This window comes from Sorex fumeus, unplaced genomic scaffold (genome assembly GCF_029834395.1).
Source record: "Sorex fumeus unplaced genomic scaffold, SorFum_2.1 ptg000122l, whole genome shotgun sequence".
Lineage (NCBI taxonomy): Eukaryota > Metazoa > Chordata > Mammalia > Eulipotyphla > Soricidae > Sorex > Sorex fumeus.
In genome coordinates this window covers 63,189,956-63,214,803 of record NW_026606179.1, presented here as the reverse complement: position 1 = coordinate 63,214,803, position 24,848 = coordinate 63,189,956, and the positions used below count along the sequence as shown (strand labels likewise).

At 65.3% G+C, this 24,848-nt stretch overlaps 2 protein-coding genes across 2 annotated transcripts; both read right to left on the bottom strand.

The window, feature by feature from the left end:
- Window positions 1-65: 65 nt before the first annotated feature.
- CDH15 (cadherin 15) lies at window positions 66-7,843 on the bottom strand. The gene is made up of 14 exons (XM_056136156.1): window positions 7,802-7,843; window positions 4,772-4,930; window positions 4,538-4,693; window positions 4,007-4,151; window positions 2,866-3,026; window positions 2,662-2,790; window positions 2,338-2,523; window positions 1,881-2,134; window positions 1,590-1,732; window positions 1,280-1,516; window positions 908-1,147; window positions 676-812; window positions 364-531; window positions 66-267 (listed from the first exon to the last, which is right to left on the bottom strand). Exons 1-14 carry the CDS (start codon window positions 7,841-7,843, stop codon window positions 67-69), a joined length of 2,358 nt encoding a protein of 785 aa, XP_055992131.1. The 3' UTR covers window position 66.
- A 5,365-nt stretch (window positions 7,844-13,208) lies between these two features.
- ACSF3 (acyl-CoA synthetase family member 3) lies at window positions 13,209-23,665 on the bottom strand. Its single transcript, XM_056135588.1, has 9 exons — window positions 23,000-23,665; window positions 22,695-22,850; window positions 22,017-22,171; window positions 21,662-21,807; window positions 19,608-19,720; window positions 18,268-18,394; window positions 15,837-15,971; window positions 15,479-15,590; window positions 13,209-13,984 (listed from the first exon to the last, which is right to left on the bottom strand). The coding sequence occupies exons 1-9, from the start codon at window positions 23,660-23,662 to the stop codon at window positions 13,849-13,851; spliced, it is 1,743 nt and encodes a 580-aa protein (XP_055991563.1). The 5' UTR covers window positions 23,663-23,665; the 3' UTR covers window positions 13,209-13,848.
- Between the last annotated feature and the right edge of the window lie 1,183 nt (window positions 23,666-24,848).

Genomic DNA, 24,848 nt, shown 5'->3' with positions numbered 1-24,848 from the left:
GTACGAGCGCACCACGAGACACGTGCGCGCCGAAACGTTTTATTGCTCCGGGGAGGGTCCGCGGGCTCACAGGGGGCCGTACAGATCGGCCAGGCGCGCGAAGCGGGGCCCCCAGTCCCGCAGGCAGCTGTAGTCCTGGTCCTCGTCCCCCAGGCTGGACAGGAGCGAGCTCAGTGTGCCGGCCACCGAGCCGTCGCCCTCGTAGTCGTAGATGAGCGCCGTGTCGTAGGGGGGCACGCTGGGGTCGGCGTCGGCCGCTTGCAGGCCCTGCGGGGGCGCGGCTCAGCGGGGGCGCGCGGGCCGGGCTGGGGCGCGCAGGCGGGGCGGGGGGGGGGGGATCAGGGGCGCGCCCGCGGCACTTACATCGCTGATGAACTCCTCGATGTCCCCGGGGTCCGAGGGCAGCGCGCGGGCGGACTGGGGACCCCCGCGGCCCAAGGGCGCATCCCTGCGCAGCGGCGCCCGCCCTAGCCGCGCGCACGGGGCCGGGAGTCCGGCCGGGTGGCGCAGCTGGTCCATGTCGTAGGCGTCCTGGGGCCCGAGAGGGACTGAGTGGGGGTCACAGCGCGGGCATTTCCTCCCGAGAAAGTGGCCGGGCCGGGTGGGGCTCTCTGGGGCAGGAGCGGCCCGGCCAGCGGCCAGCCCCCCCGAGGTGCGGGGGTGGGGACGGCTCACCTGGTCCTCCTCCCCGCCTCCCTGCTCATCGTAGTTGAGGATGTTGTCGCGAAGGTCGTCCCTCGGCCCACTCGGGGGCACCTTCTCCCACGAGCGCTGCCGGGCGCGCACCAGAAGGGCGGCGAGCAGGGCGAGCACTAGGCACATGGAGGGGAACGTGGGTGCGGCCGCGCCACGGCACGGGGCACCCGGAGGGGGCGGGGGGGGGCGGCGGGAGGGCTTGGCCACTCACGGAGCAGCAGGACGAGACTGGCCAGCACCGCCACCAGGGCGGCCACGCTGACCCCCGCAGCGCCGGCTCGCAGCGCCGCGGCCCCGGGCAGGCAGGTGCCGTCCTGGCCACAGCGACACACGCTCACGTTCAGGCTCTGCTCGCGCTGCAGCGGGGGCTGTCCCGAGTCCCGGAGCAGCAGGCTGAGCGGGTGCAGCCCCTCCTGGACCCGGTGCCGGAGCTGCAGGCGGGCGTGGCTCACTGCAGGGGGTGGGGGTACTCACTGAGCAGCGGGACTGAGCCTCAGTTTCCCCATCTGCTCCAAGACTGTCCTGGAGTCCGCGCCGCACTCCACCCTGTGCCACGCTCGGGAACCTAGGCTGGGAAGCTTACTATTGATCTGGCGAAGGGTCCAGTTCTGGGCCAGCCCTGGCACCCTGGGATTCAGCTGGAAGTGGAAGGGGGCCCCATGGGGAGGCATGTCCTCGTCCACGGCCCCCAGGAGGAGGCCAGAGCCCAGGTCAGGGGTGCTGCACAGACTCCCTCCTGCGGGGGCCAGCTCAGGGGCATGGTCATTGACCTCCAGAATCTCGATGGATAGGGTCCCCGTGGCTGTACTGGGAGGAGAAGCTGTTGGAGAGAGGTGGGTTGACCCCGTGCTCTCAGACACCCCCCCAGCCCCCCGCCTGGCCACAGCACTGACCATCGTCCTCCACCAGGATGATAGCTCTGTACCACCCGCCCTGCAGGAAGGGCGAGTGTGGGCTGAGCTCTCTCTGCGTCTGGATACGGCCGGTGGCCCCGTCCACCTGCAGCCAGTCCTCGGGGTCATAGTCTTTGGTGTAGCTGTGGGCAGGGAGGTTACCGGTGCCCAGCCTGGGCAGGGCTCTCGGGGTTGTGGTCTCACATGAACAACCGTACACATGCAAGCGGTCCGTGTCCCCAGAGCCCTCGGGAGGCGGCTGGAGGGTCCCCACGGGCCCCCAGGACCTACCGGAGCCTCTGCAGCTGGTGTGTATCAGGGTCTTGGGCAGAGAAGATGGTCACGGGCGTCCCTGGGGCTGCCCCCTCGGCCAGGCTGGTCCGCAGCGGGTTTTCTTGGAACACCGGAGGCTCGTTCACATCCTGCACACGCACGCTCACCCTGGCCTCGCCCCGTTCAGCCCTGGGCGTGGCTGCCTGCAGGGGGACCTCGTTCTGCACCCCAATTTTGAGGTGGTGGTGCTCGCAGCTCTCATAGTCCAGGGGCTGTGGGGAGAATTGCGAGACCCACGTGCAGAAACAGCGGGTGCGGAGGGTCCTCGGGGGGCCCCTGCAGCTCCCGCCTGCACCCTGTCTTCTCTTAGCCGGGGAGGATGGGACCCTTGCGTGGGTGACAGGTGGGCGGGTCCTGCAGCTCAGCCCCTGTGCTAGTGGCACTCAGGGTCCCAGCAGCCAGGCGGGGGACTCACCTTCACCACAGACAGCACGCCCTCATTGGTTTTGGGGTCCGTGCGGATGCTGAACTGCCCATCTGGGTCCCCCTCCAGGATGGTGAATGTGGCGGCCCAGTTGGGGGAGCCAGGCAGGTCCTTGTCCTCCACCTCCAGCCGCCCCAAGTCCACACCGCTCACGGCCTCAGTGGCCTGCATGGAGAACTAAGGGGTGGGGTGGAGCGGTGTGCCAGTGCCAGCCAGAGGTACCCCCAGGCTCCGGGAGGCCCTTCCCTCCCACACTGCCATCTGTGCTGCACCCTGTTCACATGGCCCGCCTCCGGGAGCAGAACTGGGCGGTACCTCATCCCGGGTGAAGCTGGGAGCGTTGTCGTTGATGTCCTCGAGGGTTATGATGGCTGAGGCGGTGGCCGTGAGGCCGTCCCCAGACATGTCTGCCACCTGAAGGGTCAGGTTGTACACGGCGACCCCCTGGGGGCACGGGACACCGCGTCAGGTGGGTGGTCTCTCCGAGGAGGGCTCTGGCGTGTGTGTGAGGGGCCTCACCTCGCGGTCCAGGCCCACTTGCACAGTGCGGATCTCCCCTGAGACTCCATCGATGCTGAAGAGCGCAGCCGCCCCCTGCTCCAGGATGGAGTAACGAAGCGCTGCGTTGTCTGTCTCGGGGTCGTCGGCATCCGTGGCCTCAGCCCTGGTCACGTAGGTGCCTGTGAAGGACAGGCACGTGGGTGATGCCCATGAGAGACGCCCCGTCTCAGCTGCGTCCTGAGCAGACATGTTGCCCAAAGCTTCGCCTGGACTTAGATGGTTTGCACACACACACACACACACACACAGATGCAGAGAGCATAGCGGTGCAGTGTGCAGCACATGTACATGTGTACACATAGTGTGTGTACATACCACCACACCCACCTAAAGTACACACACCCCACTTGTATACCAGAGCACCATACACACGCACAGCAGTGCACCCAGTGTGTGCACACATGGCATGCACACATGTGTACAACATACTGCACATGCACACCTGTTTCCACACAACACACACGTGCACATTTAGAACACACACATGCACACCTGCCACCCTGCCAACTGAAAGATCTGAACTGTCAGTGGCCACGCCTGGGTCCTCAGAGCCTCGAGGCCCATAGAGTGACAGGAGCCATAGGGAGCAGGAAGGGGCAGCACCTCTGTGCCTCACTGCTGCTGGCGTGGGGTGGCCGGGCCACCTGCTGGCCCAGAGGCCACTCCCCAGACCAGCAGCAGCAAGGGGTGGAACACGTGGTGGACACAGCAAGGAGTAGGGACAGGCCCCCCTCAGAGAACGCCAGGCTCTGCTGTGGATTCCTGGCACACCCGCCTCACGGCACAGCCAAGGAGTGAGGGGAGCCCTACACTGGGACCCCCAAGGCCCTCTGTGAGAAGAAAAACCATCCTGCTGCTCATGTGGAGTCTGCGGGCCAAGTAGCAAAGGCCAGGGAGACTGCAGCAGGGGGCACCCTCCCCCAGCCCATCTCCGGCGCTGGCCCCCCCAGTGCTAGGGGAAGACACTTCAGCACGGTCCAGTAGAAAGGCCCTCAGTCCAGCCCCTGGCCACAGACACTGATGCACGGAGGGCTTTCAGGCACCCACACCTTCTCCTTGAGACAGAGACAGGGGCCCCGGGGTCTGTCGGCCTGCTCACCGGGCACGGCGCCCTCCAGCACGCGTCCTGTGAACACCTGCTGGCGGAAGACTGGCCGGTTGTCATTCTGATCCACAACCACGATCTCCAGGTCCGTGGGGTCTTCCAGGGCGGAGCCCCCCAGGTCCAGAGCGAAGGCCCGGAGCTACCAGAGCAGGGACAGAGCTGGCACCGACCCAAGCACAGCGGCCACCAGCAGGGTGCGCCAAGGGGCCGACCGGCACAGGCTCACCGCGGGAACCGCTCACTAGGGGAGGGAGCAGGGACAGGCCCCACGAGGTGTGGGGAGACCGAACCCAGGGAGCTTCTGACTGCACGACTCAGGCCCCGCCCGGAGGGGCGGAGCCTCTGGCGGCAGGCCCCGCCCAGGAGGGGCGGGGCGGAGCCGGGCGTCGGGCCCCTCCCAGGAGGGCGGGGCCGCGGGCGTCGGGCCCCTCCCAGGAGGGGCGGGGCCGCGGGCGTCGGGCCCCTCCCAGGAGGGGCGGGGCCGCGGGCGCCCTGCCGACCCTCGCCCGCCCCGGGGCGGCGCACCCTGAAGCGGTCCGTCAGTTCCCGGTCTAGCACAGCGTTCAGGAAGACCCGCCCCGAGAACTTGTCGATGGAGAACACGCCGCGCGGCTCCTCGTCCACGCCGGGCCCCTGGATGCTGTAGATGACGCCGCCCAGGGGCTGCTTGTCCGACTTGATCTGCGGGGCAGCAGGAGGGTCTGGGCGTGTCCCGAGCGGCTCCCGCAGCCCTGCCCCGCCCCCCGCCGGCCGCCTCACCTGCACCAGGGGGTAGGGCAGGCGCTTGTGGTTCTCCGAGACGCTGATGGGTGGGATGACCCAGGCCCTGCGCGCGCGGCCGTGCGCGGGTGCGCGGCGCCAGGGGTACAGGGTGCTGGGTCCGCCCGGTCCAGGCGTCCCCCACGACAGGCCCAGGCCCTGCTGGAGACACACACCGCACTGACGCCCACCTCCCCCCATGTGCAGCCTCTCCAGGGGCCAGGCAGCAGGGCCAGAGGGCGGGACTCACTACCCAGAGGCAGTTCTCTGCCCAAACATGCAGGGCAGCCGGGAGCAGCTGGACCCTGGATAGGAGCTGAATTCCAGGGTGAGCATCGTCGAGGCAGAACCTGGGGTCCGTGTGGTTAGGGGCAGAATCCCTGGGAGCCTACTGAGGTCAGAGGAGGGTCCCTACGTGCCTGGCAACTCCTCACCCCACCACAGGACAGGGCCACCCGGGTCCCCAGCAGGGGGTGGGGGTGCAGGGAGAGTCTGGTGTCCCTGGGGAATCCCAGACCCCCTCCACAGGGAAAGTGTGTCTGGGCCCCTGGGGGGGCCTCAGGGTAGGAAGTGCCCCCAGCCGGCTCTGCTCGCCCCACGGGGCAAGCCTTGAAACTGAGCCCAGCAGAGCCTCTCTGCAGAGACAACTGTGCCCTCACACCTGTCAGCAGTGCTCAGGGGCCAGCCTGCTGGGGGGCATCCCTGAAGGAGGAATTCACGTCCCACCCAGTCAGAGAGCAGTGGGCTGCTTGGCCTCAGGGTCAGGGAACTGTTCTGGAAGTGAGCAGCTGGGCCTGTCTAGAGGCAGTCCAGACACGCACACTCACACATGCACTCAGTCACACACATAGTCACATACTAACATGCACATCCACACAGTCACACACACCATCACATACTCGCGGGGTCACACAGCCACACACACAGTCACACATAGCACATACTAACACACACATACATCCTCAGAGTCACACACAGTCGCACACTCAATCACATACTCACGGGCTCATACAGTCACACACACAGTCACACATTCACATACACATATGCACATATATACAGTCACACACATTCACACTCCCATACACAGTCACATATATTTGCAAACACACATGCACATGCATTTAGTCACACACATTCATTCATACGCATTCAGATACACACACATACTCATGCAGTCACATATGAGCAGTCACACATGCACAGTCACATATGTGCACACATATAGACATGTACACAGTCACATGCTCTCGAAGCACATATACATGTACATGCACACTTGCATACACACATGCACACACTCACACATACACACGTGCGCACGTGCATGAACTACAGTTCTGGGACCTACACTGCATGGGCAGCTGATGGGTGATGACGGGCGATAGGCCAGGCCAGGGAAGCTGAGAGGAGTAGCCCTCAGCAGTGCTCTGCACCCAGCACCCGCAAAGCCCATTGCTCAGAGTGGCACTAGGCCTTGAGCACAGGGTCTGGAAGCCTACAGATACCCAGTCACTGCCCCTTGCGGGGGTAGCCCCCGGTTCCCGGGGTCTCTAGCCTTGGCCCAAGCTGGGAGCAGGACAAGACTTGACCAACTCCCCAGGCCCTGCCCAGACGACCTTCCGGGTACTTCTCTGTCAGGAAGTCCGTCCATGGCAGTGGTCACCTCCTGTGGCCGGGTAAGACCGAGGAGATGCTGCCCACTGGCCTCAGGGTTCAAGGGCCTAAGTTGGACCTCAGCCCTAACTCGCTCTGGGGCTCAAGATTTTCTCCCAGCCCCACTGACTAAATCCAACTGCTCCCAGACCCCCCCTTTTACCACCACTCCCCGTGACTCTGGGCTGCCCACTGGGCCCTGGGGGACCTGGGAGGGGCACTACAGCTTCTCCAACAGAGGCACCAAGAGGAGGGGCCAGCCTGGGGGGCAACAGAGCTGAGTGTCAGGGACCCCTGAGCGCTTGCAGGAGGCGCCCCAACTCTGGAAAGGCAGCTGAGCGGTGGGGGCACACAGAGGACAGGTGGGGGCTTCCTCTGGTGGCAGGTAGCGGCCACCTAGGGGCAGATGGGGCTCCCGGTGGGGGGGGCAGTCAGGGTGCCTGTGTGTCGGGAGGATAAGGGGTGATGGGACCCTGCCAAAGCTGGGGTGCGTGGGCTGGGCTGTCTTTAGGGGACAACGAATCTGACCTAGGACCCAAGAGAAGGCTGGGGTGTGGGGTCTGCGACTGGGGGACAGGTCAGAGCAAGAGCGTCTCAGGCTGGGCCCCCCCGGGGGAGGGTTGGCGCCCAGGCCAGCCACATTCCTGGAGGCAGGGGCAGAGGCGCGGCGGGAATGCAGGCTGGGCCGCACCCCAAGCAGTGCCCCCAGCTGCTGCGCTTCAGGGGGCCCTGAAGCCTGAAACCACCTCCTTGCTGTGCCTCTCCTATGGGGTGGACCCCAGCACCATCTGTGTCCCTAGGGAAGGGCGCCCAGCTGCTCGGGCTAGCAACCTTCCTGGCTGAGAGCTTGGGGTCTAGCCAGGCTGCCCGTGTCCAGGCAGGGCTTCGGGCCACACAGTCCCCCCTGAGCCAGCCAGAAAGCGGAGCTGTGGAGTCACAGACGTGAGGGCTGGGGCAAGGGTCAGGGGCATCTGCTGCGGGGTCCCGTCCCCAGTGTCTAGAATGGCCTTGCTGAGACCATTGCCAGAAGCCCAGGGCAGGACATGGTCCCTACGTGAACCATGGGGCAGGGGACAGTCTGCCCATGGGACCCCCGGCCATCCTGGAGGAGGCAGCAGCTGGCTGTGCCGGTCCTTCACACGAGCTGGACGAACCCCAGCTCTGACGAAGCCCACCCTGGGCCAGGGTGTCGCTGTGGAGGGGGGGCCTGCCCTCCTCGGCCCGGCTGGGTTCCTGTTGTTGGTCCGGGCAGCCGCCTTTCCCCAGGAACTCCCAGCATGTCTGCCCTCCCAGTGCTGGCCCCAGGGTGTTCTCAGGTCTCCAAGCCAGCCAGGGTCCTGGGAGGCGCCGGGGGAGGGGGTGGGGGGGTCTTACCTGGGCCAGCAACCCCAGCACGAAGAGCAGCGCCGGATCCATGGGCCAGCAGGATCAGCGGGCAGTGTCCCACGCGATGACCAGGGCGCCCGCTGAGTGACAGCACGTGTGGGGGGCGGGGCGCAGGCTGAGTGACAGCGCAAGTGTGGTCCTGCGCGGGAAGGGGCAGAGTGACAGGTGCAGCTGGTGTCCGGGCGGGGCGTGGTGGGGGAGGGGCCTGGCGGGCGCTGTTGTGAGCGGGGCGGGCAGAGCGCAGGGCTGCAGTCCGGTTCCACCAGGCCTGTGTCCACTTGGCCTGTGGGTCGCTCTCCTGCGCGGCCTCCATCGTGCCAGGACTCACTGCCATGTGCCCGGTGGAGACCCCTCCAGTGCCCTCCCCACAGGCAGGGCCAGGTCAGAGTGCGGCCTCACCCCTAGCTCCTCTCCAGGCAGATGCCAACATGCCTGTGTGGGGAGCATGTGTGAACACTGTGGGAGCATGTGTGCCTGCGAGAGCATTTGTGAGGACGTGTGAGCGTGTGTAAATGTGTGAGAGCACTGAGCATGTGCACATAAGAACACGTGTGACTATGTACGCACATGTGAAGTCACATGTGAGCAAGACTATTAGAGCCATGGTGAGCCTGTGTGAGGGCATGTTCATGTGTGTGAGAGCTTGTGTGCATGTGTGTGAGAGTGTATGGGCACATGGGCATGCATGTGCATGCGTGTGATGTGTGTGAGGACTGGTGTGTACCTGTGTGGGGCACATAAGCATGCGTGTGCATGTGTGGGAGAGCATGTATGTAAAAGTGTGTGAGCACATGAGCATGCATGTGCATGTATGGGCATGCCTTCCTGGTGCTCCCTGCCCAGCCCAGCATGGACAGGTGGGTGGGGAGGCAGCCCTGGGATGGGCCCTGCGGGAGCCCCAGATTGCCCGGCTCAGCAGGGGCAGGGCCATCTGTTCCCTCGTCCTGGCTTGTGTGGATGGGGCTGTAGGCGGGGGCCGGCTCCACAGGGCCGTGTCTGGCCCTCGCTATTTGCAGTGGCGGCCCCACAGGCCGCCCAAGCCCCCTGAGGTGGAGTCACATAGGCGGGCAGTGTCCTGGAGCAGCTTCAGGCCCTCCCCCAGCGCCCAGAGGGAGCCTGTGCCCCTCCCCATGTCTCCCTACTGAGATCCCCTCAGCTCTCGGCCGGCTGCCCCCGACAGTCCGAGGGAAACTCCTTTTTGTCGGTGTGCTTCCTCTTGGGGCCACACCTGGTGGTGCTTAGGGGTTCCTCCTGGCTCTGCACCGGGGGTCCCTCCTGATGGGCTGGGGAACCCTATGTTCCCTCCCACTCTGGCCCTGTAGAAGAGACACTGAGGTGCAGCCCTTCCACACCGGGAGGAAAGGACGTGAGGGTGCAGACGAGCCTATGCGAGGAGGGCAGGGTGGCCCCATGCGTGGCGTGTCCTGGCGGGCTGCCAGGGGAGGACCTTGGCCTGGGCTGCGGGAGCCTGGACGCGCTCGCTCGGGGCCTTTGCGCAGTAAGGCCGGGAGTGTGGCCAGCAGGGGGCAGTGCGGCTGCAGGGTAGAGGGACGAGAGGAGAGGATGGAGGGGACGAGAGGGAGGGACAAAAGGGACAGGGAGAAGGGGGCGGGGGAGGGGGAGAGAAGCGTCGGAATGGGGGCGGGGCGGGGGGAGAGGAGGGAGGGAAGAGAGGAGGTGGGAGAGCGGGGAGAGGAGCCGGCGGGGCCAGGGGCTCAGGCCGCCCCACCGAGGACCCCGTTGCCCGTCCCGCCTTGCCCCCACCTCGCCGTCATCCCTCCTGTCCAGGCAGTGACCTGCTCCCGCACAGGACGTGGCCTGCTCGCGGCCGCTGAGGGCCCTGCGTGGGACCCGCCGTGGGCCTGAGGACAGAGGGTGTGGTAGGACCCCAGGGGGCGCCTGGTGCTTGTCCACTCCACGGTGCCCACCGGGGGTCTCTGGAGGACACCCGGGGGCAGGCGGCGCGCCCTGAGGCGGGGGGCGATTGGAGGGCCAGGTCGCCCGTGGCTGTGGGCACGGACGGCCCCCAGCGGGTGCTGACCCTCCCAGTGGGGGCCACGCCCTGCGCGGGGTCAGCCCCTCCGTCCTGCTGCGGGGGAGGGCTGGCAGTTCACCGCGGGGTGGGGGTCTCCACCCCCCGTGCAGTTCGCCTCGCTCCAGCACAGGATCCGGGGGGCGGGGCGCGGGCTCTGGGGTCTCGCCGCCTCTCCTTGCGCCCAGCACGGGGGGCCTCCTGCGGCCACCACCCATCTCACAGGTCACCTCGGTCTCTCCTCTCTGCCTTCGGGGCCCAGGTGGGAAGGTGGGCGGCAGGAAGGGCGTCGCAGGGCGACCCTGGTGGAAATGCACGCTGAAGGGGGCCACCACCCACTCCTGCCTCGCAGCCGCCGCCCGGAAGCCACCAGGGTCCAGCAACCAGGCCCCGCCCCCGCCCAGAGGCCCCGCCCCGAGCCTCGCTCAGAGCCCCGCCCACCGAGGCCCCGCCCACCGAGGCCCCGCCCCCGCCCTGGAGCCGCCCGCCCAGGCCGCTGCCTGCTGCCGCCTCCCACGGCAGGGACTCCAGCTGCTCCCTCTAGACCGAGCACGGCCGCCCATGAGGAGGCGCTGTGCCAGGTGTGAGCCCGAGGACGTAATAGGGCTAGGGTGGGTGGGGCTACTGCAGAGACCAGTGCAGTGCACCTGAGTGCTCCCTCACCGCTCCGGCCTCATTGCTCCAGGCTGCCGCGCAGGCTCTGGGGTCGCTACAGTAAGATGATGGGGGATGGGATGGGAGAAGCCTGTGAGGGTGAGGCGGGGCCTGTGAGGTGATGGGGCGGGGCCTGTGAGGTGGTGGGGAGGGGCCTGTGAGTGATGGGGCGGGGCTTGTGAGGTGATGGAGAGCGCCTCTGAGGTGGGTGGTGCCTGTGAGGTGATGGGGCGGGGCCTGTGAGGTGGTGGGGAGGGGCCTGTGAGGTGATGGGCTGGGGCCTGTGAGATGATGGGGAGGGGCCTGTGAGGTGGTGGGGAGGGGCCTGTGAAGTGATGGGCTGGGGCCTGTGAGATGATGGGGAGGGGCCTGTGAGGTGGTGGGGAGGGGCCTGTGAGGTGATGGGGAGGGGCCTGTGAGTGATGTTCGGGAAGGCCTGTGAGGTGATGGGCGGGAAAGCCTGTGAGGTGATGGGGAGGACCTGTGAGGTAATGGGGTGGGGCCTGTGAGATGATGTGGGGGGGTCCTGTGAGGTGATGGGGCGGGGCCTGTGAGGTGGTGGGGAGGGGCCTGTGAGTGATGGGGTGGGGCTTGTGAGGTGATGGAGAGCGCCTCTGAGGTGGGTGGTGCCTGTGAGGTGATGGGGCGGGGCCGGTGAGGTGGTGGGGAGGGGCCTGTGAGGTGATGGGAGGGGCCTGTGAGGTGATGGGCGGGGCCTAGGAGGTGATGGGCGGGGCCTAGGAGGTGATGGGGAGGGGCCTGTGAAGTGATGGGCTGGGGCCTGTGAAGTGATGGGCTGGGGCCTGTGAGGTGATGGGGAGGGGCCTGTGAGTGATGTTCGGGAAGGCCTGTGAGGTGATGGGCGGGGCCTGTGAGGTGATGGGGAGGGGCCTATGAGGTGGTGGGACGGGTCCTGTGAGGTAATGTGCGGGAAAGCCTGTGAGGTGATGGGGAGGACCTGTGAGGTAATGGGGTGGGGCCTGTGAGATGATGTGGGGGGGTCCTGTGAGGTGATGGGGCGGGGCCTGTGAGATGATGGGGGGGTCCTGTGAGGTGATGGGGCGGGGCCTGTGAGGTGATGGGCGGGGCCTTGAGGTGATGGGGCGGGGCCTATGAGGTGGTGGGGCGGGGCCTGTGAGGTGATGGGGAGGGGCCTGTGAAGTGATGGGGCGGGTCTGCGAGGTGATGGGGCGGGGCCTGTGAGATGATGGGCTGGGCCTGTGAGGTATTGGGGCGGGGCCTGTGAGGTGATGGAGAGGGCCTCTGAGGTGGGGGGCGCCTGTGAGGTGATGGGGCGGGGCCTGTGAGGCGATGGGGCGGGGCCTGTGAGGTGATGGGGAGGGGCCTATGAGGTGGTGGGGCGGGTCCTGTGAGGTAATGTGCGGGAAAGCCTGTGAGGTGATGGGGAGGACCTGTGAGGTAATGGGGTGGGGCCTGTGAGATGATGTGGGGGGGGTCCTGTGAGGTGATGGGGCGGGGCCTGTGAGATGATGGGGGGGTCCTGTGAGGTGATGGGGCGGGGCCTGTGAGGTGATGGGCAGGGCCTTGAGGTGATGGGGCGGGGCCTATGAGGTGGTGGGGCGGGGCCTGTGAGATGATGGGCTGGGCCTCTGAGGTATTGGGGCGGGGCCTGTGAGGTGATGGAGAGGGCCTCTGAGGTGGGGGGCGCCTGTGAGGTGATGGGGCGGGGCCTGTGAGGCGATGGGGCGGGGCCTGTGAGGCGATGGGGCGGGGCCTGTGAGGCGATGGGGCGGAGCCTCTGAGGTGATGGGCGGGGCTGCAGCATAGCCCATCAGTGGCTGAGTTTAAGAGCCCTGGCAGGCTGGTGCGGGGCTGTGAGGGCACACAAGGAATCAGACTGGGGGGCGGGGCAGGAAAAATGTGGTGGGGGCGGTGTGGTACGCAGGGCTCGTACCACATCAGTGTGGCTGGGATGTCAGAATTGATGATCCTGGCCAGTACCCCCTCCCCTCCCATGGGAACTGGCCATGCCCGAGCCCTGCGGCCTGCTCCTGGCTGGGCTCAGCAGTGGACCCGGGGCAGGGGCAGGGGCTGGCAGGAGGCTCGGCTTCCCTCTGCTGCTCACTCAGCCCAGGACACTCAAGATGGCAGGGGTCAGCCTGTGCAGCCCTGCCTGTGAGGGCGGTGCATCTGGGAGCTCCCACCCCGTCTTCCATACCTCACCCGGCAGGGCTAACTCCAGAGGTGATGCAGACAAAGGGCTTCGGGAGTGCTGCCAGGACACTGACTGCTGGGGCTCACACTGTGAACAGCTGACCTGGCACCTGGGCTGGCCACGAAGGTCTGTCCTGAGGGTGGCAGAGGACGTCTGGGCGCCCGCTGGCCTGAGATACGGGCAGGGGAGTGGCGGGAGGAGCACTGCTTGCAGGTGACCTCTGTGAAGCCCCGAGCAGCCCTCACGAGCCTGGGCCTCCCTGCCCTACCTTTCGACATCTCCAAGTCCTCGATGCTCCTGGAGCCCTGGAAGATCCTGGCTACACAGGGCTAAGGGCTCTCAGGCCAGGCCCCTGCAGTAGCATGAGCTGCCCAGCAAGGGCAGAGCCCTCAGGGAGAAGACCGTGGGTGCAGACCACATCTCCAGACAAGGCGGAAGGTCCTGGCAGTCCTTGGGAACTATCCCTAAGCCGGTGGTCAGACAAGGCCAATGAGGAGACAGCATCCAGCTAGCCTTTATAAAGTTGTATTTTAACTGTCCTGGTGCTCCCATGGAGTGTGGGGTCAAACCGGGGGCTCAATCATGTTGGGCATGTGCCTGACCACATAAGCACCCTCCTTGGCCCCTGCCTGCTTACTGGAGCTGCAGCTCCATGAGACGTGTGTGAGCAGGGGCAGCGTGGTTGTGACTCGCATGTCCTTGGCCGACTAACAGCACAAGGCTAGCAGCAGGCACACTCTGGGGACAGGCTCCACACGAGCCAACTGTCCAGTGGGTAGAGGCAGTGCCACAATGCCAAGCAGAGTTTCCCTGTGGCAGCTGCCCCTCAGCACAGCTGGGTTCCCCAGACCACACCCAGGCTGAGCCCTTGCATGTGTGTTCCCTGGGCTCCCACCTCTGGCTGCTTGTTCATAGAACAGTAGGTGAGAGAAACCAGACTGGAGGTGACGGCTACTCCCTGCACTGCAGAAGCTCCCGACTCTGCGCTGGGCACAGGGGCAGCAGCAGGGTGGGGGTGCTGGAGTCGCAGTCTGGGGGGCTGGGGTCCCACTGCAGCAGAAACCACGCTGGGCTCTCGCATGCCTTCCTGGGGAGAGGTGCGGCCCTGGATAGTGCCCACGGGAGACCCGCAGGCCATCTGCGGGCTTGGGGACGCAGGCACGGGAGGCTCCCTCACGGGCCAGGGGCCTGCTGGCCAGGGTAGAAATGCCGCAGCAGGTCCTTCTTGTTCACCTTCCCCATCTGGTTGCGCGGGAGCTCTCCGACCAGCAGCAGCTCAGAGGGCACAGCGTACGGGGCGAGACTATCTCTGCGGAGACGAGCAAACGAACCAGTGAGCCTGGAGCCAGTATCCTCGGGGTGGCTATACCCAGCAGCGGCCCAAGGGCATGCGGGGAAGCCTGGCGGTTGCTGGACACGCTCACAGCCATGAGTAGGAGGACGCTGGGTGCAGCTACCCGGGCCCCCGGCCCCAGCTCCAGGTCCTTCGCCCTGCATGGTGGCCCCACCCACTGCTCCACTCTCCACTGCAGGGCAAGATGGGGCCCAGAAGGGACAGGGCTCCGGAAGCGTGGCCAAGAAGCCTACAGGCCGAGGGCCCACAAAATGAAGAGGAGTCTGTAGCCTGACCTCGCCCACCTGAGCTCAAACCCCCCCCCCACCCACACACACCATCTGGCACAGGGGGCCCTCTGGGGAGTGAGGCCAGGTCCTGCCCCAGGTGGAGCCCTGAGGGTTCTGTCTTGGGGGAGGTCGGCAGCTACCACTGCCTCTGGAGCCCCTGGTGGACCAGGAGGTACAGAGTCAGGGGGCCACAGTGCAAGGGCCTTGCCGCGTCCAAGAAGGGGCCCTTTGAGGAAGTGGAAACTGGTGTTGGTGGACCCCCAGTGGGCCCATTCAGGGACCCCGCAATCTGTCCAGCCAGTGCCGACTTTAAGGCCCCTCAACTCCCACCCAATGGATAGTGATCTCCAGGCACTGAGGGGAGATGCAGTGGCCCCATCACCACAAGGCCTTTTCAGGGCAGCAAAGGGACCACAGTCCTGACAAAGCCTCTGTGGGGGCACGGCCCCCCCCATCTCCACCCAGGAAGGCAGCCAGCAGGACACAGACTGGGCACCTTCCCAGAGGCAGCCGGAGCCCCAGAGCAAGGAGCCACGAGTTGGCCTTGTGTGAGGGCAAGGATGGGCAGGGGACCCTGGGGGGCCACGGCACAGGCCACGCCAGTGCTCCATCAGCACAGCCACCTGCTGGCGGAGCAGGTCCTGGCGCCCAGATGCTCTGCCTCACGACACGGGTGTTGCCCTTACAGCTCAGCACGAAGCACCAGAGGCAGGAGACACCCGCAGAGGCTAAGAGAATCTGGGGTATCTCTAAAAGCTGCCACGGGGATCTTGTCCTGTCTGGCCTTCGAGTGAGGCTCAGGTCTGCCTGGGGACTGGCCACTGCTGGCACTTGGGAACCTGACCCAGGGTGGCCCTGGGTAGCCAGTGTGGCATAGCCTTCGACAGAGTAGGTCAATACCTGCTCTGGGTACGGAGGGCTTGCTCCCTTGTCTGCTGGGCTCCACCAGGTGTGCAGCACAGCGGAATGTCCAGCAGACTCTAATGGCCCTTTCCAGGGACACCACTGAAGCCCCTGACAGCTACACCCAGCGCTGACCCAGGGGCCAGCAGCACCAGCTCCAACAGTTCCTAGGGAGCCCCCAGGCCTTGACTCGCCATACTGCCAGAACCTCCATGTCCATCTCCATGTCTACTGCACAGCCCTCTCCATGCCCACATACCCACTGCTGAGCCCTCACCGTGCCCACGCCTTGAGCTCCTGGTGGGAGAGGGAGTGTCCATCCTGCAGGGTGACCACCGCAGTCACCCGCTGGCCCCATGTCATGTCAGGGACGCCGATCACAGCCACATCTGGGAAGAAGAGAGATCGGGTTGCTGTGAGGACAGAGGCCAGAGTGGGGGTGTCCCTGGTACTGTTCTGGGTACGTTCCACCGTGGCCTGAGCACATGTAGCACTGTCCACTAAGATCAGGACCAGCTCTGGGTGGGCATGGTAAGGCTCCCCATGAGGTACAGCCGGGCAGTGTGAAGGACTAGAGACTGAGTATGGGAGGTACAGGCAGGTTTCAAGCAGCGGCCCTGGAGTCAGGGACTCACCTGTGATGCTGGGGTGCCCGAGCAGGACGCGCTCCACCTCCAGGGCGCTGATCTTGTAGCCCCCACTCTTGATAATGTCCACAGATGTGCGGCCCCGGATCCAGTAGGCGCCGTCCTTGAACACGGCTGTGTCACCTGCAACAGGCTCTGTCACAGGAGGCCCTGCCCAGAGTGACCCTGCCAGGGACGTGGCGGGCAGAACTACTCCAGCAGGCCCAGATGCCTGTATTCCTACATCCCAGCAGGGACTCAGGCGGTCACTGGGAAAGGTGGGGATGGGGACAGCCCTGCTGTCCCACAGACACACTTGAGACTATGAGGCCTCCTGGCCACCCCGCCCCGCACACACACACAAGCTGTTTCTGTTGGGTCCATGTGGGGGTCTGGCCCCAACACCCAGGCTCAGTCTCTGGGGAGTCCCCGGGAAAGAACTTCACACCCTTGGGACCAGAGCAGTAGCACAGCATGTACGATATTTTCCTTGCACACAGGTGACCTGGGTTCGATCCCTATCATCCCATTTGGTACTCTGAGTACCGCCAAGAGTGCACAGCCAGGAGTAAGTCCATAGGGTGTGGCCCAAAAAAATGAAAAGAAAATGAAAAAATGCACCCCCCCACACACACAGAGGTCGAGTGAGAGAGAGACTGCAGGGGAGCACGCAGGGTGTCAGGGCCTGTTTATGTTCATGTGCTGGTGTGTGCACTGTGACGGTGTCTGCATGTGCAGTTTGGGGGGCGTGAGTTCTCAGGAGTGTGTGCATGTGTGTCCATGGCAGCATACACAGGTGAGTAGATGCACAGTCAGACCCTTGCATGGGAACTGCATCGGATGGAGTCACTGCGCTGGGCAGGTGGGCTGGGGGACAGCACGGCTACGCGCACAGGCTGGTGAGAGCAGCACCTGCAAGCCCAGGGAGCCTGCCCCAGCTCTCCCTGGGCCAGGGCCTGCTCTGGGCTGGGCACCGGTGCCTGGAGCTGCCACGGTGTCCCACCAGTGCACCAGGCTCTGCTGGAATGAGCGCTGGGGTCCCCACGCCCTTGTGCTGCCCTCAGGCCACATCTGCACTGTGTCCGTCACTTCCTGCTATAGAGTGAGGCCACAGCCTGCCAAGAGATCCCAGTGTGTCCATAGCCACAGGCCTCTGGGAGCTGAGAGCCTGTTCCAGGGGTCTCTGTGTCACAGTCTTCCTGCTTGCCAGGACGTACATGTCACTCTTGCCTGCACACATGTGTCCTGACACCCCTCACCCATCTCCTACTGCTGCCTTCTCAGAGGATCTGCACAGATGTCACCCAAGGGGGCTTCCTGCCTGCCCCTGGCCTGCTCTTGGTTCTTCCAGGTTTCCTTCCCTGGGGCCCGGTTCCCATGTAGACCCAGGCCAGGCAGGGGGGGCCTTCTTGGCAATGCTTGCCCACCATCTCACTTCATAACAAGGCACCGATTCTGGCCCGGGGTCCCTGCCCCCCACTGCATCCCGAGACAGCAGCACAAACAGATGTCTGACTCGGTACTAGGACTCTCCAACACGCTGACTGGAGGCTCGTCTCTGGCTGGCTGTTCTGCGTCCTGGTGCCTGTCCACATCCCCTCTTTGTGGTCTCAGCATTACATAGGGCCACAGGCAGACTAAGCCGTGTCCATGTACCGGCAGCTCAGGTGTTGGGGCCAAGCAGGCCATGCTCGGGCCATGCACTAGCTGTTGTGGGGATGGGGAGCGCCTCCCAGGAACAGGAAGCAACTGACCTCTCTGCTGTGCTGTACGCAGGAGCTGGGCTGCTCCTATGGCCTTGCATGACATGGGGGCTGGCCGAGGAAGGGTTAAGTCTGCGCCAACAGAATTCTGCAGGAGCTCCTGGCTGCTAATGGCCTGTGACCAGACCTTCCCCCAGAGAGCCAATTAAACTCAACACTGCTTCCTGTTTGCACATATTATAACAAAATTAAACGAAATTTCAGAATCGTCTTCTAAAGACACCTCTCCACCACGATTAATGCACGCTACAAAGATATTCATTCTGAGTGGGGGCCCTGTTGGTGGCCGCTAAGCCCAGCTCCCAACTGGACCTCAACTCTGTCTTGTGCTTGTGCTATGCAGATCTCTGAATCAAGCATAAAAAGGGGTCATGAGTCAGCCAGGCCGACGGGGCCATGCAACGTGGTGTGCATGGGCAGAGCCTTATAAAGGCCTGGCCGGCTATCACCACGTTGCCCCAGGTCCCTGGAGAGTCAGAGGCCGAAACTGTGCTTTCTGCCCAGGGCATATGAGACAGATATCCGTGGGCCCTTCATGATTAAATAAGGTGGCCAGCGGCAGACTGGGACACCTGCCCTCAGGCCCAATCCCGGGGGACTTCACTCAAACCTCCTCTGAGACCACAGGCAGCAGGGCCCCTCCTGTGGGGAGCAGGGTCCAGGCGTGGGGCTCCCACCTGTCTTAAACCAGCCATCTGGGGTGAAGGCACTCCTCGTCTCGGCGGGTCTGTCCCAGTACTCTCGGAACACAGATGGGCCTCGGACCAGGAGCTCCCCCTCCTTCTCTGCGAAGCCGGGCAGTACCTGGACAAGGGGGCGGTGATCCACGCCTGCACCCCAAGTGTGCCCCGATACCACACCCCACCCACCCTGAAATCCCAGAGAGGGTCCACTAGTCTGTGGAAGGAGTGTCCCACTGGGTCCTGGGGGCCCACTGATATGCTGTCACCAGCTCCCAAGGAGGGACAGACGGGGTGAGGTCACCACTGACCAAGCCTTCACTGCAGGCCCCACAGGCCCTGAGTCACTTGTTTTTCATACAAAAGTGAAGACAAAGCCAGGTAAGCATGGGGGGCTGCAGCTGCCAACGGAGACCAGTCTGGGCGGCCCAGCAGTTTCTGGGCAGGGACACACAGCTCCCACACACCCAAGTCAAGAGGCCAGTGTGGGTCAGCCTGAGTCCAAGCCAGCAGGGAGCACACTGCTGAGAAACAGCATCTGAGCGGAGACCAGGGTGGCGGAGACCACGTGGAGGCGGTGAGGGAAGAGGGGAGGCGGGGGCGGGGGGTACACAGGTAGTGTGTGAATCCCAGGCTGGGTCACCATGACAGCCAGACAGATACACAGACACTGACACATGGATACAGATACAGACAGTGCACATGCAGGACACATTGCCGCAGACACAGCCAGGTGGCATGCTGTGTGGGGGTGCCCAGGGCAGCGCCCAGCAGCTCTGACCACCACAGCCAGCATCTGAGGCCTGTACACAGCACACAGGCCATGTCTGTCTACATGAACCAGGAGCACCCAGGGCCACATGGCCACCAGCAGAGGGACAAAGTCCACAGTGCTCGAGACACCAGTTGGCCATGTGGGAAACACGGAGTGTGGCCATGGAGAGCAGCCCTGGAGCCCAGGGCAAAGCCAAGTGAGGCAGTGGGAGTGACCCCCTTGCTGCCTCTGAGAGCAGGGCCTGGTCAGGTGCGCAACAGCTACTCCCAGATGCTTCCTAACGGGAATGGGCAGGCTGGAGGCTTGGGGTTCTCCTCCGGTGCTCAATGAGCCAGGGGCTGAGGAAGCCCCGACAAGAGGGGAGCACAGTGAGATGGGAGCGGATGGCCCCGTTCTGCCACTGTGGCACAGGAGGGCTCCATGGGCGAGACCCCTGCAGGCCAGCCCCCCAAGAGAGCTGGAGCCTCACCCCTCCATGAGGCACAGCAGGGCTGCGGCAGACGCCTTTGCTCCCACACCTGCTCCGGGGATACAGGGGGGACCCCGTGGGGGTCTGGCTCACCTGAGTGCCCTCTTCACTCCCCTCCGCATGCAGCACGTACTGGCTGCTGTCCTGCTGGGGGCTCTCGGAGACGATGCGCACCTGGACACCGGGCAGCGGGGTGCCCACTGAGCCTGCAGGGGTGGGAAGAGGGTCAGGCAGTCACCGGACGGCGCAGGACGGGACTGCAGGGAGCAGTCCTGAGGAAACAGCTGAGAGCACCAAGGGCCGCAGCTGGTGGCTGGTGCAGGGCCATCTCTTCCTGTCCCAAAGGATGCAGCACAGGCCCTGCTGTCCCCCAGTTGCCCTGGACACACCCCAGCCCCGCTGTGCAGCTGAAACTACCTGCTCCTGTTTTGAGTCTCAGCCCGGGACCCTGTCCCTGCCCTCCCAGCTCAGAGAGTGAGTGTGGCCTGCTGCCTGCTGTGACAGGGGAGACCCAGAAGTGCTTCCTTCCTGCAGCTGCTGTTCTCACGGGGCCCCGCGCAGCCCACTCTGTGGGAGGGTCTCAGGCCGCTCAGGGATGTCCCCACCCTGGGCTTGCCCAGAGCAAAGGGGATGACAAGCGTCTGACCAAGCGTCTTCCTGGCTCCTGCCCCACCTGGACCCTCTGTCTCCAGGCTGGGCTGCTGTTACCTCTCAGTGACGGTGCTGTGGAAGCCACAGCTACCCGCGCACTCTGGCCAGTGCCCCCGTGCATGGGCACCCTGAATTCTCTCCACAGCCAGCCCCACACTAGCTGCGGCACCCATTCTACCGCCCAGGCATGGGTGGGACCCCACCACCTACACCCCATGCAGAGGCTGAGAGTCACGCTCTGGCCTGGGTCAGTGCAGAGAAAAGTATCATCTCACTACCTACAGTGTCTTCATGCTTGATCCCGGTATCAGGACCAGCCCTGCAGTTAGGGCCATGAGTGACCAGGACTCCAGGGCAGCCCATGGAGGAGCACTCTCCTCACGAGATGCTAGGACACGCACCTCACAGCTGCAAAGCTCAGGGATTGGGGGCAGGAGAGGCCAAGAGTCGGACTCCAGCACCACCCACATACACAGAGCTCAGTCCCAAGCTCAAATGGGGGGTTCCAGTCACTGCAGGCAGCGTGAGACACAGTGGGCGTGTGGGAGCCCCCCATCTCAGCTCAACAGAGCAGAGAGCAGAGACACTCAGCCTCACCTCACGGGCCAGCCTCAGACAGACACTCCCAGCGTGGACCCCGAGGATAAGCCACAGAAGAATTCAGGATGGACAAAAGTCAGCCACATGCTGGGATAAAGGTCACAGGTTTTCACACTTCCCAGAGCAAAGCCCCACACAGGCCAGATGGCATGAGAAGCCAGCCGGGGACAAAGGGACGGGTGCTGGCCGCGCAGGAGTAGACATACCGGGTGCTTGGCCAGATTCACGTCAACTGCTCAGGAGAAAGTTCCCACACCCCACCTGCCAGACTGTGCCCTCCTACGTCCCCCAGAGAAATGACACTCGTGACAGCAGCACTAGTAAGGCAACAGTTCTGCTGCCCCTGAGAGAGGACACGGCCAGTTCGGTGACCCGGGCTCTGACCTGGCCCTGAAAGGAATGAACCGCACGCTCAGTAAGGGGATGGTGAGGCCTACAGGAAGGCTGCCGGCCTGGGCCTTGGGGACTCTGCAGCCACATGCCCAGGTGTCCGCTAAGACACCCACAGCTTCCAGAAGGTCCCTGGTTTACAGGACAGAGGGAGGGCACAGAGCACCTGCCTTTACTGCCTGACCCACAGCTCAGGGGGCACCGGGCGCTCCAGATCCTTATCATGGGGCGGGAGATTCAGTGCCAGGCTGTGAGTCGGTGCCACTAGGGTCTGCAGAGCCAGGCACAGAGACAACGGCAGTACTCAGGGGGCCATGTCAGGTTCCTGAGCGCAGCCCTCTGTCCGCGTGGAAAGGGGACAAGGACCCAGGACAGGCAAGGTGGCAGGGGGCCACGCCAGACGGGGCTTCCCCCCAGAGCCTGAGTCTGGTGGTGCTGGCGTGGGGGTGCAGCTCTGCACCTGGCCCCCGAGTCTGCGCCGGCCCCGTGGTGGGCGCTGGGTGTACCTGGCAGACGAGTGGCGTGCAGGGGGTTGGACAGAGCCATGCCGATCTCCGTCATGCCATACCGCTCCAGCAGCGTGTGGCCGGTGATGCGCTGCCACCTCTCCAGCACCGGCACGGGCAGGGCGGCCGAGCCCGACACCATCAACCTGCCCGCAGGACAGCGGCGACTAGCACGGCGAGCACAGCCCAGTGGGCAGGAAGGAGGCGGGCAGGTGAGAGCAGAGGTGGGGGAGCGGGACCACCTCAGCACGCACAGATGGTGGACCCGCACGTGGGAGAGCGTGGCCCCAGGGCTGGGGGGAGCCGGGGGGCGCCGCAGGACGCAGCAGCTCGGGGCCACGGTGCATTCCCTCACCGGATCTTCTCCTCACAGACAGCGCGCACAAAGTCCCGGACGTGAGGCTGGGTGAAGTGCTTGTCATAGTACTCCATGAGCTTGGCGTAGATGGTGGGCACAGCCATGAACACATTCACGCGGGGGCTCTCGCAGCTCAGGAACTTTTCCCAAACCTGGAGCAGAGGCAAAGGTGGAAGCAGGCAAGCAGGGCTGGGGCGCGGGTGCCCAGAGGGGGGGCACCTGGGCAGGCCAGGCCCTCTCTGCAGGAGGAAGCCAAGCGGACACTGGGCCGGGCCTGAGGAGCAGCGCGTGCACTGGCCTTCTGCAGTCAGGGCACCCCACCCCCACGGCGAGAGCCCACCTGCAGAGGGTGGCCCATGACCCGCTCTCCCCAGCAGTGCCCCCACCTTGGCCTGTACTCCGGGACCTGCTCACTGCCTAGTGAGCACAGGACAGGGGGCTGACGGGGTCCCACACCCCCACTCCAACACCCTCAGAGCACACACTCCCCTAAGGTCAACTCTACGGACACTCAAAGCCACTAAGGTCAGTTGCCAGGTGTGACCATTCTCGTCCCCTGCCAGGGAACGGCTCCTGAGACGGGCTGCCCACACAGAGCCAGAGGTGTGCGGGGCCTGCTGCCCGCTGGGGAGGCAGGACGGGCCCTGGTCGGGGCTGGGGTGGGGCAGCGCTCACCTGCTGAGGGCTGAATTCGGGCAGCATCACGCAGGTGGCACCCACCCAGAGCGGACAGAGCAGCTTGTTGATCACGCCATGGACGTGGTGCAGTGGGAGCACGTGCAGAATCACATCATCCTTGCTCCATGCCCAGGCCCGCACCAGCCCTGTAACCTGCGGACATGCACAGCTTCAGCCCTCGGGGGACACGGGGGGGGGGGGGGGGGGATGTCGGGGATGCAGGCCAGGCAGGGGATGCAGGATTCTCCCCGCAGCAGGCCCCGCCCACCCACGTCCCAGCGACAGCCCCCCCAGGGCCTCACCACGGCCCTGATGTTGTGGTGGGTGCTCAGGACGCCCTTGGGCCTCCCCGTGGTCCCGCTGGTGTAGATGATCATGGCGCCCCGGTCCCGCCAGTCCCGCTCCGGCAGCACCTCGTTGTCACCCGACTCTGCCGAGGGGTGGTCGCCTTCAGTGGGTGGGAGGGGCAGGAGCGGGACGTCCAGCTTCTGGGCCACGGGGCGCAGCAGAGGCTCAAAGCCGGGGCCCGCGAGAACCAGCGCGCTGCGGGAGTCCTGGATGAAGTACTCCAACTCGGCTGGCGGGTGCTTCCTGCAGAGTGGCACGGCCACGGCCCCGCTCATCCACGTGGCCCACTGGGCCACCACATAGGAGGCATCGTTGGCGCACAGGAAGGAGACGCGCTCCTCACCCAGGTCCCCGCTGGTGCAGCCGCGCAGCGCGCACAGCTCCCGGGCCAGGCGCAGGCTGCGCAGGTACAGGTCGCGGTAGGTGTGTCGGCCGTGCTGGTCCACCAGGGCCAGTCGGTCCCCGAAGGCCAGGGCACGGGTGAACACGGGGGCACTGCGGTCGGGCGGGGCGGCCCAGTGCAAAGCACGGCTTCCCTGGGGCCTCCAGGGAGCTGGCGGGCAGGCAGCCAGAGCCCAGGGCCGGCGCCCAAAGGCCACAAGCAGGCGGGGTGGCATGGCGGACAGTGCTGCTGACCTGGGGAGAGAGGAGGAGGCCCGTTAGCCCAGAGCCCAGCAGGCCCAGACTCTCGGACAGTCAGAGGAGGGCGCGGGCCTTGCACGCAGCACCCCGCAGGGTCCCGAGCATTGCTGGGGTGACCCAAACACAGAAGCAGAATGAGGCCCGCTCCGGTCAGTGCTAGCAGGAAGGCCCCTTGCTGGAACGTAGTGTCCAGGCCACCTTTTAATCGCAGGAGACTCCTTACGAGATTTGGAGCTTACGGAGCTCAGGATGGGAGGGCCGTGCAGGACTCTGATGCCGGTCTCCAGCTGACCCTAGCACTGCCCGGTCACTCCTGGGCGGTTGGGACAGCCCCGCACAGCGGGGTGTGCAGCCACCAAGGACAGGATAGGTGAGTTCAGGGACACACCGAGGTGGAAACAGCGAACCCCAGAGGAAAAGCCAAGAGGCAGCCATGAAAACTCAGTGCCAGGGCGAGGCTCTGAGGGTGGCAGCAGGGGACACGGCTTCCCTCCCGCCCCACCAGCATGGAGAGGCCCGGGGCTGCGGGGGCCAGGCTGGGGGTCACGACCCACCTGGGCAGGCCCCGAGCCCCCTCCCTGACCACTCTGCCTGGAGGCCTCCCTCCCCCGACTCCCACACTGGGTCAGGGCAGTGGACACAGCTGGGCGTGGCGGGACACAGGGCAGCTCCCAGGGCCGGCGAGCGACAAGATCTGCTCCATCTGCCCCCGCCAGCAGTCCCAGGCCCAGCGACTCCCCCGTGCACAGCCTCAGCGGGCAGAGGGACGACGAAGGGCGGTCACTCGGGAGGGAACACGCAGGCTGGGCCCTCGGGAGGGGACACGCGGGGCGGTCACTTGGGAGGGGACACGCGGGGCGGTCACTCGGGACGGGACACGCGGGGCGGTCACTCGGGAGGGGACACGCGGGGCGGTCACTCGGGAGGGGACACGCTGGGCGGTCACTCGGGAGGGAACACGCAGGCTGGGCACTCGGGAGGGGACACGCGGGGCGGTCACTCGGGAGGGGACACGCGGGGCGGTCACTCGGGACGGGACACGCGGGGCGGTCACTCGGGAGGGGACACGCGGGGCGGTCACTCGGGACGGGACACGCGGGGCGGTCACTCGGGACGGGACACGCGGGGCGGTCACTCGGGACGGGACACGCGGGGCGGTCA